At 34.5% G+C, this 16222-nt stretch overlaps 1 protein-coding gene across 1 annotated transcript; it reads right to left on the bottom strand.

The window, feature by feature from the left end:
- Window positions 1-14848: 14848 nt before the first annotated feature.
- Window positions 14849-15781, bottom strand: LOC133284332 (uncharacterized). Its single transcript, XM_061481336.1, has one exon. The coding sequence runs from the start codon at window positions 15779-15781 to the stop codon at window positions 14849-14851; it is 933 nt and encodes a 310-aa protein (XP_061337320.1).
- Between the last annotated feature and the right edge of the window lie 441 nt (window positions 15782-16222).

Below are 16222 nucleotides of genomic sequence, written 5' to 3'. Positions count from 1 at the left end.
TTTATTAAGTCTCATCAAATGCATATGTATTATTATCATGCTAGTCGTAACCTATGTCAAACATCTATCGGATTACACTAGTCGTAATTGGACGTGCATAATAATATATACAAATGTGATTTGTCCAATTTCATGCATACTAGTCGTTTTTAAAACATAAAAGCATACATCCGCGATACACTATCTCATGCATACTAGTCGTTTTAAAAACATACAAGCATATAAAACAATTTTATTTGAGACAGTCATGGACATCTTTGGAGGGACAAATGAATATACAAAATTTAAAATTCAAATTTACACCTCTATTTTAAATAGAGCAAAATTACACCTTTAATTTAAAATTTGAAATTTAAATTCGGGCACCATGACCATCCCCTTCCCTTTTGCACCTGAAAAGTTAGACAACTTGCAAGCACAAAATATTATATTAAACATGTTCTCACATATATCTTGATAATTTAACAATTAAAATATCAAAACAATAATCAAAATTTCAAAATCTCCTAATTTTCCAAAATGGCCGAATCTTGTATCATTATACATAATTCAAATCATTTTAAATTCTTTCTCAAAGAACACAAAAATTAAACCATAAACACAACATATCACAATATGGCCGAACCACACATTCACATGTATAAGAAATTTTATCACAAAAATTTATGCTATGATCATGAACAATTCATCTAACCAAAGCCCAAAATTATCAAGATCACAAAATCAAGATCAAGAACCCTAATTTTATTCATGTGATCAAGATATGCCATGAACATTTCATGCATCTTGAAATAAAATCATGGAGAAAACCAGGCACTTGAATATTCACATCATGGCAGAATCATATTCCTTTTTTTTAAAAATGTTTCTTTTGAAAACTTTCACAAAGAATTATAAAGAAACTAAACCATGAGTACACGTAGATATATGAACACCATAATCATATTAATCAAGTTCATAAAAGACAATCTTTAACATTTTAAAGTATTGAAATTTATATCCACATGCAAAGAATCAATCCTTAACCTCTTTAAATAACTTTTGACCGTGAGAAAACAAATTTCACAAACAAAGTACCATCACCCGTCGATAGTAAAGCAACCGGGCTCTGATACCACTTGAAAGAAAATGGCCTTGAAGGCCGTAGGCATGTGAGGATGAAAACAAAAATTTTCAAAAGCGGAAACACACATGCCAATCAAGATATGTACTTTAGGACGTAATGATATACCTTGTTCGTGATTAAAACTCCAAGGTGATCAATGTAAGTTTTGAAAGGGTTCAAACCCTCTATTGTTGATCCACACCACTCTACGTCAAGATACAAGAACCCTTCTTGAAAAGCCACCAATTAAACACCACAAAGAAGGCTGGCTAGGCGTTCAATAGATAAAGGAGGAGGCACAGTTAATGTGTTTAGATGAGTGAAATTTTCAGCTTAAAACTTCACAAAAGCGGCGCATGGAATTGATGAGAAGTGGCTAGGATATTCTTCAAAACTCTCTTAAGAAAAACCTAACAAAAGGATGACCAAAGGAGATGAGAGAGTCTAAGCATTCAAGTCAAATTTTTCACTTAAAAATCTGATCAAAGTGGCGCACACCAAGGGAGAAAAAGGTGGAGTTGTTGCAATTCAAATTTTCACAACAAGCTATCTTTTAATCCTCATGAGACTAGGTCTAAACCTTGTCAAAATTCTGACCTAATAACCATCATATGGCCAGCCATATGGTGCGCCCTTTGGTCCACAATGCAGTCCAAATACATTGAGTAGTTGCATTCAAATTTGAACCAACTTACTCACTTATTCTCTCAACCAACCAAATCTGATTTGGAGCTTATTTGGTTGACTAAATGACACTCATAACAACCCAAATCAGCGCCCTAAACAACCTTGGATGATGGTCAAATATCTCCTCTTGATACTAGGGATTTGTTCCAACAAGATCTTATCTTATCCTTTTGTTATGAAACAACTTTTCATAGCCAATTCAAATTCGAATTCAAACATTTAAATTCAAACGTTCAAACATTTAAATTCAAAATTCAAATTCAAAATTTAAATATTTGATAATTAATTTAACTAATTAAATTAATTAATAATGTCTTGGACCATCCAAGCCCATTACAATTACCATGCGCCCTTTTCCCTCTAAGGTGGGCTTCCAAACTTCTTCTTGGGCTAACAACCTTTATTAGGCCCAATACCTTTAATGCTATATCATCAAGACAATAAGGTGTTAGTGTGTGACCCATTAGGCATAGCCATTGACATAAATGGGCTTGGGCCCAACAAGCCCACAACCCATTTAATGACAACACAGAGCACTAGCAATGCTTTGTTGCCCGAGCTAGTTAGGTTAATGACATGATCATCCTATTACATATATTTGGTTACCGTATGTATTTCCTTTCATCAAGGTTACCTTCCCATTAAACCTAGGGTGAGGATACGTATCAACCCTTGCGGTTTAGGGTTAGCTTTAATTCGAAATAGGGAATCTTCAATTTACTGACTCTAAAGGCAGATCATCTCATGATCTCTTTTACTATGCATAGAATCTCGAGTCCTGTAAATGTCATCCCGATTTCTCCGGTTTACAGATAACCTAATCCCTTACAGAGATTTGACGAATTCCTTGAGCTTATCACCCTAGGCCTGTGCTCTTTCAGGATATACCCAAAAGTATACCTATGAGTCTCCATGTTTCAGGACGACGAGGTATACAATCAAAACATGCCTTCTAGAACACAGTCTAGGTGACAACTTATAGTCTAAGGAAAGACATACCCAAATACTAAGAGACTACTCTAATGATACTTTTGTAAGATTTCTTCATAGGGTCTCTTTGTGGGTCTGTTCAGTGCGAGCTATACCTTTATAGGTCCACCCACGACTTTAGCTAAGACATCTCCATATCTGTAGCTCATGAGGTCTTTACCTTGTTTCTGAATACAAGTAGATAAGTCGTGCTAGTCTTACTCGAGATTACTGATCCTCATTCTCAGTGTCTCTAGACTAGGAACATAGAATTAGGAATAAACATCCGGTATCCTTAAATCCTAATGATCGTGATCTCATCACAGATACTCAAGAGATACCTATTTTATTCTAAGGGGTTTATCCAGTTATTCATATAATCTATTAACAATAATATTGAGACAAAATATGAAACAGGATAAATAATGCTTATTATTTATTTGTGACAGTATAAAAAGGTCCACATATGTCCTAATCTAATCAAGGGATAAATCTTAGGTTCTTTTCTTTCGGAGAAAGGAATACACAGAAGTAAGGAGCACTATTGTATATAAACTACTTTTGTAAGCAGTCTCTTCAGCCAACTTCTAAGAAGAGAGGAAACACAATCTCCCTTATTTCTTAACTAATGAGACTCCTAAGGTAGCTTGGAACAAATACGGCCTTTTTGCATCAGACTGCTTTAAGTAGTTAAGCTTGGTGGTAACTTATACCATCCTTAGGAGCAGATGTAGTTTTAGGAACGACGAAGTAGGGCAAAAATACCAACTTGAGCCTACATCTTTTTATATTGAAGCTAAGTTATTTTTCTTTTTCTTTTTTACCAGATACTTGTTTGATGAATCTAAGAATCTTTAAAAGTAACATTTCTCTTTTATTCTCTTTTTCTTGTTATTGTGATCAACTTAATATGTTCTCACTCATTTCTCTCTACTTTCTATTACTACTCTCAATTCCAACATTTTCTAATTTTTTTTCAAGGAAAGGTACAATTAGGATTAAGGGGTAAACCCAGTTCTTAGTCATTTCTAATTCATTGACTCTATTCAATCGAGCAGGTGATAAGTACTTTTTGGGTAACCTTAATCTTAATGCCAATTGATCCCTTGAAAGAGATTGCTCTTACTTACTGTTTTCTCTTGTTTTCTTAATTACATTTCTTTAAGTACAACTTTTCCAATTGTTCCCCGAGGGAGATAATCTGCTACTCATAACAAAACGTGTATTACTTGATGTGTACGTATTGCGACCTCAACAAGTGCACTGGTCGTACAAGTAATATAGTGAAAAAGAATGGGGTTGTCATTCCCACGAGTTTTGATGTAGCAAGCACTAACTTATCTATACGACCAAAGTTGGATCGATCTTAATGTTTTTGAGAGTAATGATTTAAATTGTAAAAATAGAAATTTAAAGATAATATATTTAGTTTTCAAAATTAAGACCCAAGAACAATAATCAAGAACTAAGAACGCAAACAAGAACGATTTGAACTTAATTAAAGACAAGTGTAACTAGGGATTCAATTTCCCCAATATTTTCCTAAAAATTCTACTATTTCATGCAATTAAGATTCAAGATCAAGTTATTGACAATTCTTTCTAAATTAACTAAACCCTCAATCCCTTGGTGATTTAATCCTTTACTTTATTCAAAACCCTATTCTCTTAGAGGTTTTTCCTAGAGAAAGCATTAAGAGAAAGAATCATAAAGTCATAGAATTTGTAAGCGTATGCTTAGAACATACAAACCCTAGCAATTAATTAATCGGAATCAATAATGCAATATTCCTATTGTCATGTAAGATTTATGTGTTTACCAATTGGTGATCAGTTCATAAACAAAACTAGTCGTAGGGAAACAAATTAATTGAATAACATTGAAACATGAATATCGATTATAAGAAAGAATAAAATAGTGCTAGGAGCCCATTGGTTCCATCTCAGCCTAACTACATAAAGAAACCTAGCCTAACATGTTCATAGAAACTAAGAAAACAAGAAAGAAACTAATGGAAAGCATAAAGGGAAACTTAAAACCCAGTCTCCATGGTGAAGCTTTGACCCTCAAGTCCGAAACGGAGCTTTTCCATCTCCTAAGCAACAGCCATGGACGACATTCCATCTATATTTTGAACCTTTGGGATTACTTCCCATCATACTAACTTCCACCAGATTAACAGTTTAGATATATACCAAATAGGCTATTAAGCCCTTCCATCATATTACTGGCATAATAAAATAAATATACATAGGTTTACATATCAATACAACCCTGCTCATGGATATCAAAAGGTAATGATAAGTAAACCTATACCTGCAAGACTAATCCAATAATCACATCATCAACATGGCATAGACATATCATATGCTCTCAAAATAATACATGAAATACACGTATCAATACAGTCTGATAATAATCATGTCATGTACATCAAAATAAACTAAACATAGCTATCTATATCATCACTATCCTGGACTCTTGTCATGAGATGCCTCTGCACCATCATCCTTTGAACCTGAAACGGTAATCACCATAACACGGGGTGAGATATACGAATATACCTCAGTAAGCTAGGGACCCTTAGAGGACTCCTCCACCCCTAAGCTCACTTCAGGCATAATCACAATATATATATATATATATATATATATATATATATATATATATAACATGTATGCATCAGAATATGTATGTCATACAGTGTGCAAAAATAAAATCCTATTGGCCAGAGAATATAACATGTATGCATTACGTAGGGAATCACTGTCTTATGCCACACACACAAGGAATCACCGTCTTATTTAGCACACAACAAGCATACATACACATGCAATAAACCATAATATCTCAACGTGCCATATAAAACTACCACCTCCTTTGGAATTTGGTGGAAAAAGTGGGGGATTAACCTCAAAGACCAATGTTTACCTGGAATAGCCCTTTTTCTAGCCTCTTCCAAGTCCAAGTGTCCAAAAGCCAACAAAATAATCAACAAATGACCAACACACCTTTCCATGGTGAATTTATCACAATTAATCATATATCTATTTCATATAAGTTTCACATTAAACCATTGTTTGATACATGCATCAATCTCAAAATAATCAAAAGCTTTGTCCAATGTCCATAGCTTGATCTAATCCATACTCTTGCACCACTAGTCCACTTGGTTTCAAACTATAACCAATGAACATATGTCCAACAATATTCACATCTATAAACTTAATGTAAGTCCTATACAAAATCAAAGTTTTTACACTTTAATATCACTTGATTTTGAGTTCAGTTTATCAAAGTGTTCTAAATGGAAATTTCATAATTTACCCTACAACTACTCAAGCCATCGAATTTCGAAATTGACATATAGCCAAAAATCATGATTTTCTATAGTGAGCTAAATTGTGATTTCTTTTGTTATTTTTCATGAAGAACAAATCCTAAGCATATTTAACAAAGGACATTATATACAAAACTACCTCTAATACTTCCAATCATCAAAGTTTCATGGTACTATTCACATACAACCAAACTTTCTTGAAAATTCATGAAAATGAGATTTGAGTGGGGGAAACTTACCACAATCTGATATAGAATGAAGGGGAAGAAGTTCCTAAGCTTTCTTGCACTTAAAACACCCCCCAAAATCATCAAAATCCTCACAAAATTGTGGCTTTGACGAAGAAATATCTCACTCCACAATGAACCCCAACCAAAAATGAGCTATGGGTTAGAAAGAGGAGAAGATTCAAGTGGTTTTGGCTTTGAAATCGTTGGATTCCGTTGTGTCTAGCTCAATCTACAAGCTTTGAAGTTTTGCTCTTTTTTGTTTTGGAGGAGGTAACCTGCAGGAAGAAGAAGAGAAATGGGAGAGGAAAGTGTGTCTTGGCTACTTTAAGTGGATTCAAACTAACTCAGTGGGTACAAACTTATCTGCTTCGCTGACTTAACTCTCTTTCGAACTTGACACATGTTGAACCATAGGTCAAGAAGAATATGTTTATGAAGTTTTGATGATAACAAAGTGTAACCGCCCGTTGTACACCGGTATTATTAACATTAATTATGATATTAAGCGCAGTTACAATCACAACAGTTCATTTATAAAAATGCGAGTAAACTTTTTTTGTGTATTACACGAGCATTTAAAACAATAAAAAGCGTAATAAATAAAAGCTGTGACCGTAACTGTAAACTCTTTGCGAAATAATTATTTAAACTACTTTTATAACTTATATTACAACTCTCAAGTCACTAAGGGGCGTTTAGTTGAGGAGAAATTTTTTAAATACTAGGAAAATGTAATTACTAGGGAAATGGTTGAAAAGTGAGTTTGGTAGGAAAATGTAAAAAAAGTTGTTTAGTTGGAAAAAATTTGACCGGGGAAATTTGAAAAATATTATAAAGTCTATGTTTGGTTTGAGTTAAAATATTGATGGGAAAATGAGTTACAATTACCAAAATAACCCTTATAATTTTTTTTGGGTCAAATTTGGTGCCACCATGGAGGGTCATTTTTGTCAAGAGATTAGAGTTCAACTTTTCACTTTCCCATTCATCCCAAAATACCACATGCAAAGTGGTATTTTGAAATAGTGATTTTCATCAAAGGATTTTATAAGAGTTATGTTATAGGAAAAGTGATTGTGTAATGTTATAGAGATTCGTTTTGCGTGTCGTAATTTTCTTTTTTTCTTTTTTCTTCAAAAAGTGTGGGCCCCACAAAATGTTGTGTGTGTAAGAAAGTTTGTTGTGTCATGTTAAATGACAAATGCAAACCCCTTCATCAAATTTTTCACACAACTAACTTTTCCTATGCATCTTATTTTACTACGGAAATTTTTGAAAAACTTATACCAAACATGGTAATACTTGACACCCACTTACACTTCCCCATCAATCCCAAAATAAATCTCTTACCAAACACCCCCTATGGGGTTTCCATAAACTCACTTAGCTAAAATCTCACTTTTACATTTTCTACCTATCCGAACATGGTTCGGTCTTTAATTTTCTGCCGACAAACCGCATATAAAAAGTCTCCCATCTTTTATTATGTTATTCTACACTCAATTACCTTTCTAAGAAGCTATCACACGAGTCATAAAGTTCTCGTTTGCTCCGGATATCGCCGTTTGAAGTTGGACAAACAAATCTGCCAGCCAACCCCAAAACAGCTCCAAACATCCTTCACTAAATAAATTACTGCAGAAAATCTACTCCACCAATTGCTCTCAAATTTGTATACAACAAACTAGACACCTCAAGCTGCAATTTGATATATCATAAACCTAATTTTACCAAGAAACGAAGCAGGAATAAATTTCCCAAGGTCGGTCCAGAACTGCCCAATGTGCAGTAGGCCACCGAACAGTCTGTGTTCTCTGCCTCCTACAGGCCGACGCCCAACCTAGAATTTTCAAAAAAATTAACACGAGATAGAGGACATCTCAAGCTTCAAAACGGCATATGGCACGTCCCTATCGGACCTCTATGGCGGGAGATATGCTCTCTCAAAATTTGCCTAAATTCTGCCAATTTCTAGAAAATTCGCTAGAGTTTCCTTTGTTTTTCCAATAATTCCCAAGTTTGCACAAGTGATCTATGACCTCAAAATGTACCTAATAATTATTGGGTGGCACACACAAGGACCAACAATGCCTTGAGGCTCTTACAACCCATCACAGTTTATATTAAATTACTTAAATCATATCACATTGCTTACTTTGTTAATACTTAACACATTTCAATCATCAAGGTCCATTTGCATGCATTTTCTAAACATACACATAATCATAATCCTAAAATAGGCCTATTGCCCTTTTATCATATTACATGCTTCCATATTACATCAAGTATTCATGTACAAATTACAACTTCCAAATGAAATATTACACTTTACAAACCATAATCTTTAAATACAACATAATGAATAAACCTCAAAATGACATATGTAACTAGACTTAGGCAAAAATGACATGAACAAATATGACAATAAATCTCCTCCTACATCCATATGCAATGTTCATGCCCTAAGTCTAGCCTAGGCCCAATGACCACCAAAATGCAAAATAAATACTCCTTTATCTCAGTCATCCTATGGGCTTCTTGTCCACCGCTCCTGCACCACTGCTACCTCCTGAAATAAAGTCCCCAAAGTGAGGTGAGATATAAAAATATATCTCAGTAACCCAGAGGTTCTGGAGAATACTCCGCCCAATGGCTCACTTCGGTGCATATAAATAACGTAACATAACATCTTTAAAACAGGATAAAACAAGGGATTTAGAGAAATAGGGGAGCATAGGAATACAAAATACGACGAAGCTGGAATGGTCAATGCCAAAACCACGCAACGTCCAGCCTATTGGCTCGGCATATAAGCCTACGTGTTCAAACAAAGGCGTGTTCCCAGAACATCAAACCAAGGCGCCCTCCATCCATAACCACCCGAGACTTCCTAGTGTGCTCCTATCCAGATCACACACCACGACCCCAGGTCAACTGGAACTCCCTCACGAAAACCTATCCAGTGGAAGTCTGTAACGCCCGAAGGCAAACAGTCTACTGGCCAGAGACACGGTACATCATATGTACCAACCCACATACAATATGCATGAACATGTTATCCTATATTATTTACATACACTTCCTACCATCACCCTCAACGGGCATGGTGGAACACACAAGGGGATAAAACCCCAGTACCAAAGGTTACCTGTATAATCCGAGCTCGTTACACAACAGAAATGCCTATACAGAGGACATTCCCAATTAATTACAATTCATACAAACACATGCAAGTTATCAACTCTTCAAGCATGGTTTCAAATACTCACCACAATCCCACTTGGTCCGGGACCAAGGGAAACCCACTGAGCTCACGGTTCGGGATTCAAATCCACGTACAGTAACCTACAACGACCATATACAGATCGTCAGAACACGACAATTCTATCAAAATACGAAAACGTCAAAATCCTCCCCCACACACCTAGGTTCGGCCATTATAGTGTATTTTTACAATTTATTTTTCTAAATTTTCTTTTCAATTTCTTAGGCACCCCAAGGTTACCAAAAGGCCATTTTAGGTGCCAATTTGCATCCTACATCATTCAAACATCATTTTTCCTAATAATTTGCTCTTGGTCCAATTCCACAATTTCACACTATCCAATATTTTTCCATTGATTCTCCAACCTTCCAACCATCACACAACCCTTCTAATTACCCTACAATACACAACACATCATCCAAACAATTTTTGCAACATCAATTCCTCTATTTTCCTCTCTAGGTCGAAATGTACATATATAGGCACACCTCAAAGGATTTTCAATCCAATTCAACTATTCCACACCTCATACAAACCTATTATAACATCATACAACCATACAACAACTCACCAACACAATCCTAACACAATTCCAAAACACAAAGTCATGGCATCATCCAAAATTTCCTAAGTTAAAATCACATTTTGACCAATAATTTTTATTGCATTTTTAGCTCTAACACATCATTCTAAGACATAATCATCTAATACGCATTTTCCATTTGAGCTCTCTAACAACACAAATCATCCAAATCCCCTTTAGGGTTCATGAAAATAAATCATTCAATCCAACCATTAAAAGTGTTGAAACATACCCATAAATACATAACAAAGGTTCCTTCAATTGATCCCTAAGCAAAGCTTGAGGAACAACAACAAAACCCAATTTTTCTCCCCAAATTCGTGGCTGTATTTGCCTCTTTTCTTACAATAGAGAGGGTTTCAAGGGAAACTAATTGGTGGAATGGGTTCAGGTGGTGGTCTCCATCGAATTTCAAGACAAAAAGCACTCGATTCGGTTAAGATTTGATGAAGTTATGGAAGGAAGAAATCAAAACACAAATGGACAAAGGGGGGGGGGGCTGTCACGGTTTTTGAAGGGAGAAGGGAAAGAGAGTGATGATGAATAGGACATGTGCTTAGGTGTCTTAAGTGGTTTAAGTGAGGTGGGCCCCACTGCCACCTCACGCGATTTCAAACTAACTTGAATTTCCCTCCGATTCCACTAAACGTCCATAAATTCACAACCTATTTAGAAACTCTAATTTTTAACATTAATCATTGTCCTTTAATTATTCTTGATCAGATGAATCCGGAGATTTCGGTCGTTCGGAGAAAATGTTGTTTTAAGCTGTTACGCGCGCCGTAGGCACGCTTCCCCCAAACTTACTAATTTCCCTCAATTTTTATCAGAAATCATATTTCCTAGTCCTATATACCATTTATAACTTGTTTTCAAAACCTAGAGCTCAAAATTCAATCGGCATGCTTTACCGTGTAATCGTACCGCGGTATTTTTACCCAGTAAAAATACTATTCACTGAATTTTCTAAAACTTGCTTATCCACTCAATTTTCCATTCTGAATCCATTTCCAGGGTTAATTTCATCATTTGAGACCTTCTACTCAATTTTACCTTCCTAGGGTTGTGTGTTTGACTATTTACCGTTTTACCCTTTCTTTGTCTTTTAGCCTAATTTCCAGGATTTTCACTAATCCATTCCTTTAATTCTCTTTTAATATATTAATACATGATTTATAAGTGTGAGGTGTTATACAAAGCACCAACAAGTACTAACATAGCTCAACATGAAAGCTCTTAATGAAAGGCATGGCAACAAGTTCTAAATGACACAAGAAGCCTATAACAAAGTGCAAACATAAAGAAAAGACTCAAATATACAAAGTCAAAGCTCAAGTCAAAGATTTCAAGCTAAAAGGAGTATTAGAAGACTCAAACTATGAAGAAGAAGAAGAGAGACAATGAAGACTCAAGCATTTATTAGTTATATAGTACATTAAGAGTCTTCGAACTTTTATGGATTGAGCTTAATGAGTTTTATCTTAGGAAGTGCAAAAATAAACCATAAACTCATATAGGTGACACATATTCACTTTGATCATGCATACAATGTTCACACACATTAAGAGTTGTTATGCAAGTGTGAAACATGATCATACATATGTTAGAAGTCACTTGGAATCATTTAGAAGTCACTGACAATCATTAGGATGCAATAAAATTCAAAAACCATCATGAAAACTGATTTCTGCATAAAAGTAATCGAATACTTTTCTGGGTAGAAAAATAACTGAATACTTGATGAACAGTAATCGAATACTTTCTGAGATTGAAGAAGCATTTGAATACTCCCTGAAAAGTAATCGAATACTTTCTGTTATTAGTGACTTAAACTTGAAGAAATTCAAATTTTTTGATTGCCAATGGCTATAAACGACTAATAACTCTCTGGGCACCTATAAATACATATCATTAAGGTTCTGAACACAAGAATTAACACTGAAAAACTTAGAATCAAAGAAAACTCATAATTGAACCCATATTGGCTTACTTTTGCACATCCTTGAGAAAAATCTCAACTACTCTCTCATCTCTCGATATATTTTTGTATTTTCTTTTTTGTTTGAACATAGAGAGGCGACTCTACATCTATTTAGCAAGAGTGAATTGTTGTAATTGTTGGAAAGACAATTGGAGTAACCCTAAAGGCTTAGGTGTTAAGTGTGATCAAGGTGTGATCATAGACTTGTAAAATTCCAGTTGTAAAAAAGTTTCTTCAAGCACCTGTTGGAAGCTTGATGAAAATGAAAACGATCGACCTCAGTCTGGACGAAGCTCTCAAGTGGTTTAGAGAGTGAACCAGGATAAACTCCGGTGTGATTCTTTCTTACCCTATCTCTTTTGATTTCTATCAATTGAATTTCGTTTTGATTCTTGATATATGTCATATTGAATCTGTTTTAAGGATTATAATCATTACTTTTCTGTTTTATTTCGTTCTTGTATGAATTCTTGAAAAGGGTAGGCATAAACATTGAAATTACTCTATTTTTCCTTTCAAAATTGATCCGCTGCATATTGCTTCTGAATTCATATTATTAAGAATTATTTTAATTCTGTTTTATATTGGGAAAAAGGTTTATAATCAATAAATTTTGTTTTGGTTGAAGTTGTATGTTAAAAAGTTAATTTGTGAATTGTTTCTTAAATTTCAAGTAACGCACAATTCACCACCCTCTTGTATGGTTGTTTAGCCATCTTTTCTTTTCAACACATTGATTTATAATATTTTTACGATAATATTCACTATTTTTATTTTTAACTTCTGGGTAACTTTACCTATCCTGATTTTTATCCCTTAATTGTCATTTTTAACTTGTTTTCACATAATGGCTTTAATTCATTTTAATTAGATTTCCCATCTAATTACTCTTCAATATTTATCATAAATTCTTTAATCAATAATTAAATCCACAATTATATATTTTGGTCATTATATAAAGTGTGCAACCCCTCTGGACCTGAATTTTGTTTCGGGTAAAGTTCTTCCCAAATGGGTGTGCCTCCGGTATTCAAACCTTCCCACTTCATTAGTAAGGACCTAGCCATCAACTGACTTTGGGCCCAGTCACGCAAACTTTGCCAACGAGACTCTCTCACTTTTCCATAAAGCAATCCCCATCAACGGGAGTTAAACATGACTGAATAAAAAAACTTCCTGTGTATCACATATTGGTATATATTTTGCCTCAGGGTAACACTTTGATTTTTGGTCCCTTGTCGCTATCGGAACAAATGTGCAGTTCCGCGACTGACGGGAGCAGGACTTAAAAGTTGCACTTTGATTTTTTTTCCCTAGTCTGCTAAACCAATTCTTGTGATTCAAAATTATAGAATTTCCAAAAAAAAAAAAAAATATATAGAATTTCCCGTTAGTCTCTGAAATCTTTTATTGATATATCAAAATTTTGCCTTTCATGAAAAATTTACCACAATTGGTTCATAATCCGAGCAATCTATCTTCTGTTTTCTACTTAGTAAGATAAATTAAAAACGATTTCTATATTTTGATCCCCCGTTGTAATCACATAGTCAAATGCATTTGTTACTCAATGGTACGTCAAACTGTATTGGAGACTTTTTCTATAAGAAATCATTACGCTGTCTACCATAGGAGGCTTTATAGATTAGCTTCCTTTGACTCTCAAACAACATAATTGTTCATGTCCGTGGCTTCAAGCAACTCTGATTTATAATTATTTCTGACACATTTATGTGACAAAAAGCTGCAATCTTCTAAAAACTAAAACTAGTCGATTGAATACATGTTGATCAAAGATTTCTCAACAATGTCAAAATTAGTGCAAGACAATCAATAACAACACACTTATAGAGTCACTTACCCAATTCTCTTTGATTATGAGTATAATTGAAGAAAAGGTTGCGAACCCTAGCATTTTAACTAAGTGTAAGAAAAAAAAATGTCGGAAGGAGTTTGAGTCTTGTGAATGAAGAAAATGGTCTTGGAGAGCCGCTTTCTATAATAGATCTAACAGTGATCGAACTAGAATAATAGTCTATAAAATACGAATATCAAATTAATATTATGCATATTGTAAGCGGGAGTCTTGAGAGTTTGAGAGTTTTGATAATTGTTATATGAGACAGGATCCGTTTACAAACTTTTTTTGCAATTACATTAATGTAGGACCGGTCGTACACTGTGTGATTAATGTAGGACCGGTCCTACATAATGTAGTTTGTAAGAGTTTGTAAACAAAAAAATTTGTAAATATAAACTGCCCCTTATTATATTACTATGTTATCTAACATTTGTTACTAACCATTTCACTATTTCAATTTAAGTATACATTGTCATCATACAAAAGGGGAAGATTGAAGGACCTCCTATGTGCTAAAGTGTTTTGAAGATGTCAAAACTTATTGAAGGTCTCAAATTGAAGATTGGAAGCAAAGTATTTGGGTTAGAATTTTTTAGATTTTTGTTACACATTTTATTATATCACAAAGTGTCACTCTAAGCCCTATTGCATTATATGCACTTAGTTCCATTCATTTATATCATGTAATCGATAAACCGGGGGATATATTCAAAAATAAAATGAAATAATAATAATAATACAATTTTAATTTTGGCCTATGATAAATTTGATTGAATATGATCTTAATGTTACAAAATTGATAGAATCAAAAACATAATGAAAATATTTCAACGAGGATGATGAGGTATATACTCATGTTCAAGTATCGGTGATGTTCGTGTGCCAGATGCTGTAGGAGCTCTCACATGTCCAACCATTGATACCTGAAGGGCTTCTTCTTCATATGCCCTTCTTTCCATCTCCACCATTCTTGATTTCTTCTTCACCCTAACAAGCATTGCCACAAGAAGCAACCCTAAAAGAAAAGCACCCAACGCAGCACCAATGGTACTCCCAACTGCTACTTTCCACTGGCTTATGGGCTTTCTGAACTGATCTTGTGGAGAGGACTCTATAACCAAACCAAAATGGCCATGTCTCTTTGCAACACAAATAAGTGGTGACGTTGAGTTTGCTTTTGCTAGTGTCATTCTCCCATCTCCTTCAAAACTAGCACACAATGGTTTGATTCCCTCTTCTTTGCTGAACTTTGTTGTATTGGTGAAATCAATTATCATGGGGTTTTCAACGGCTACAATCCCAAGCTGAAAAGGGTTGCTAGAGTTTGCATCTTCATCAGCATTATAAGCTAGAAGTCCAACAATTGGAGAAACTAGTTGATAGCCAGATAGATCATAGTTTGCATAATATATAGAAGACCAATTATACCCCATGTTTTGTCTAATCAACATGACCCTCTCAATACACGGATGCACAGTTACACCAATGCTAAGATGAAATTCCTTTAAGTTTGCACCATACCTTCTCAGACTACCACATCTAAACCTCACAGTATCAACTCTAATGCCAGATAAATTTGAAGGTAATTTCACTGACTGTGGTGTTCCTGTCTTGAAGTTTTTGTCCAATGACTTGAATGTGTGATCCCTTATGAGGAGGTCAAGAACATGAACTGATTTGACACTCTGAGAATCAGATCCCAGAAATGTTAATGATACCAAAGAAAAAATCGTCAAAACCAGAGGAATTACAGAGCCCATGAGACAAAAAAATGAACCAAGCTTAACAGAAACAATGTGTTAAGCTGATTCCTTTTTCATGAAATTCTTTGGCTACAACATCAAAATTAAAACCTTGATTTCTTCCTAATGAAAGCAAGTAGTTAAATCATGAATCTTACTCTTTTTTCTTCTATGGAATGTGAGTCTCAAAAGAAGATGACAAAACAAAGATAAGGGTAGTAGTAGTACACACCAGATCAATGAAATGAAAAAGGATAAAACAAAAGTACTCGTTTTATTTTTTTCTGCTTCTTGGAGATGTTTCCTTACCAGAACTCACATATGTTGTTCTTGTCAAAAAGATTGCCTCTTGTAGTAATGCAAGCGACACAATCAAATTCAATGACCAGGAAATAACTGTTATCAATCTACATGTGAATGTATTAGTCTGTAAAAGGAAAAGGCATAGAAGAAATGATT

Source organism: Gastrolobium bilobum, unplaced genomic scaffold (assembly GCF_033153095.1).
Source record: "Gastrolobium bilobum isolate Gb01-03AN ecotype WA unplaced genomic scaffold, APGP_CSIRO_Gbil_v1 utg40954, whole genome shotgun sequence".
NCBI classification, from domain to species: Eukaryota; Viridiplantae; Streptophyta; class Magnoliopsida; order Fabales; family Fabaceae; genus Gastrolobium; species Gastrolobium bilobum.
This window is presented reverse-complemented; position numbering and strand designations above follow the sequence as displayed.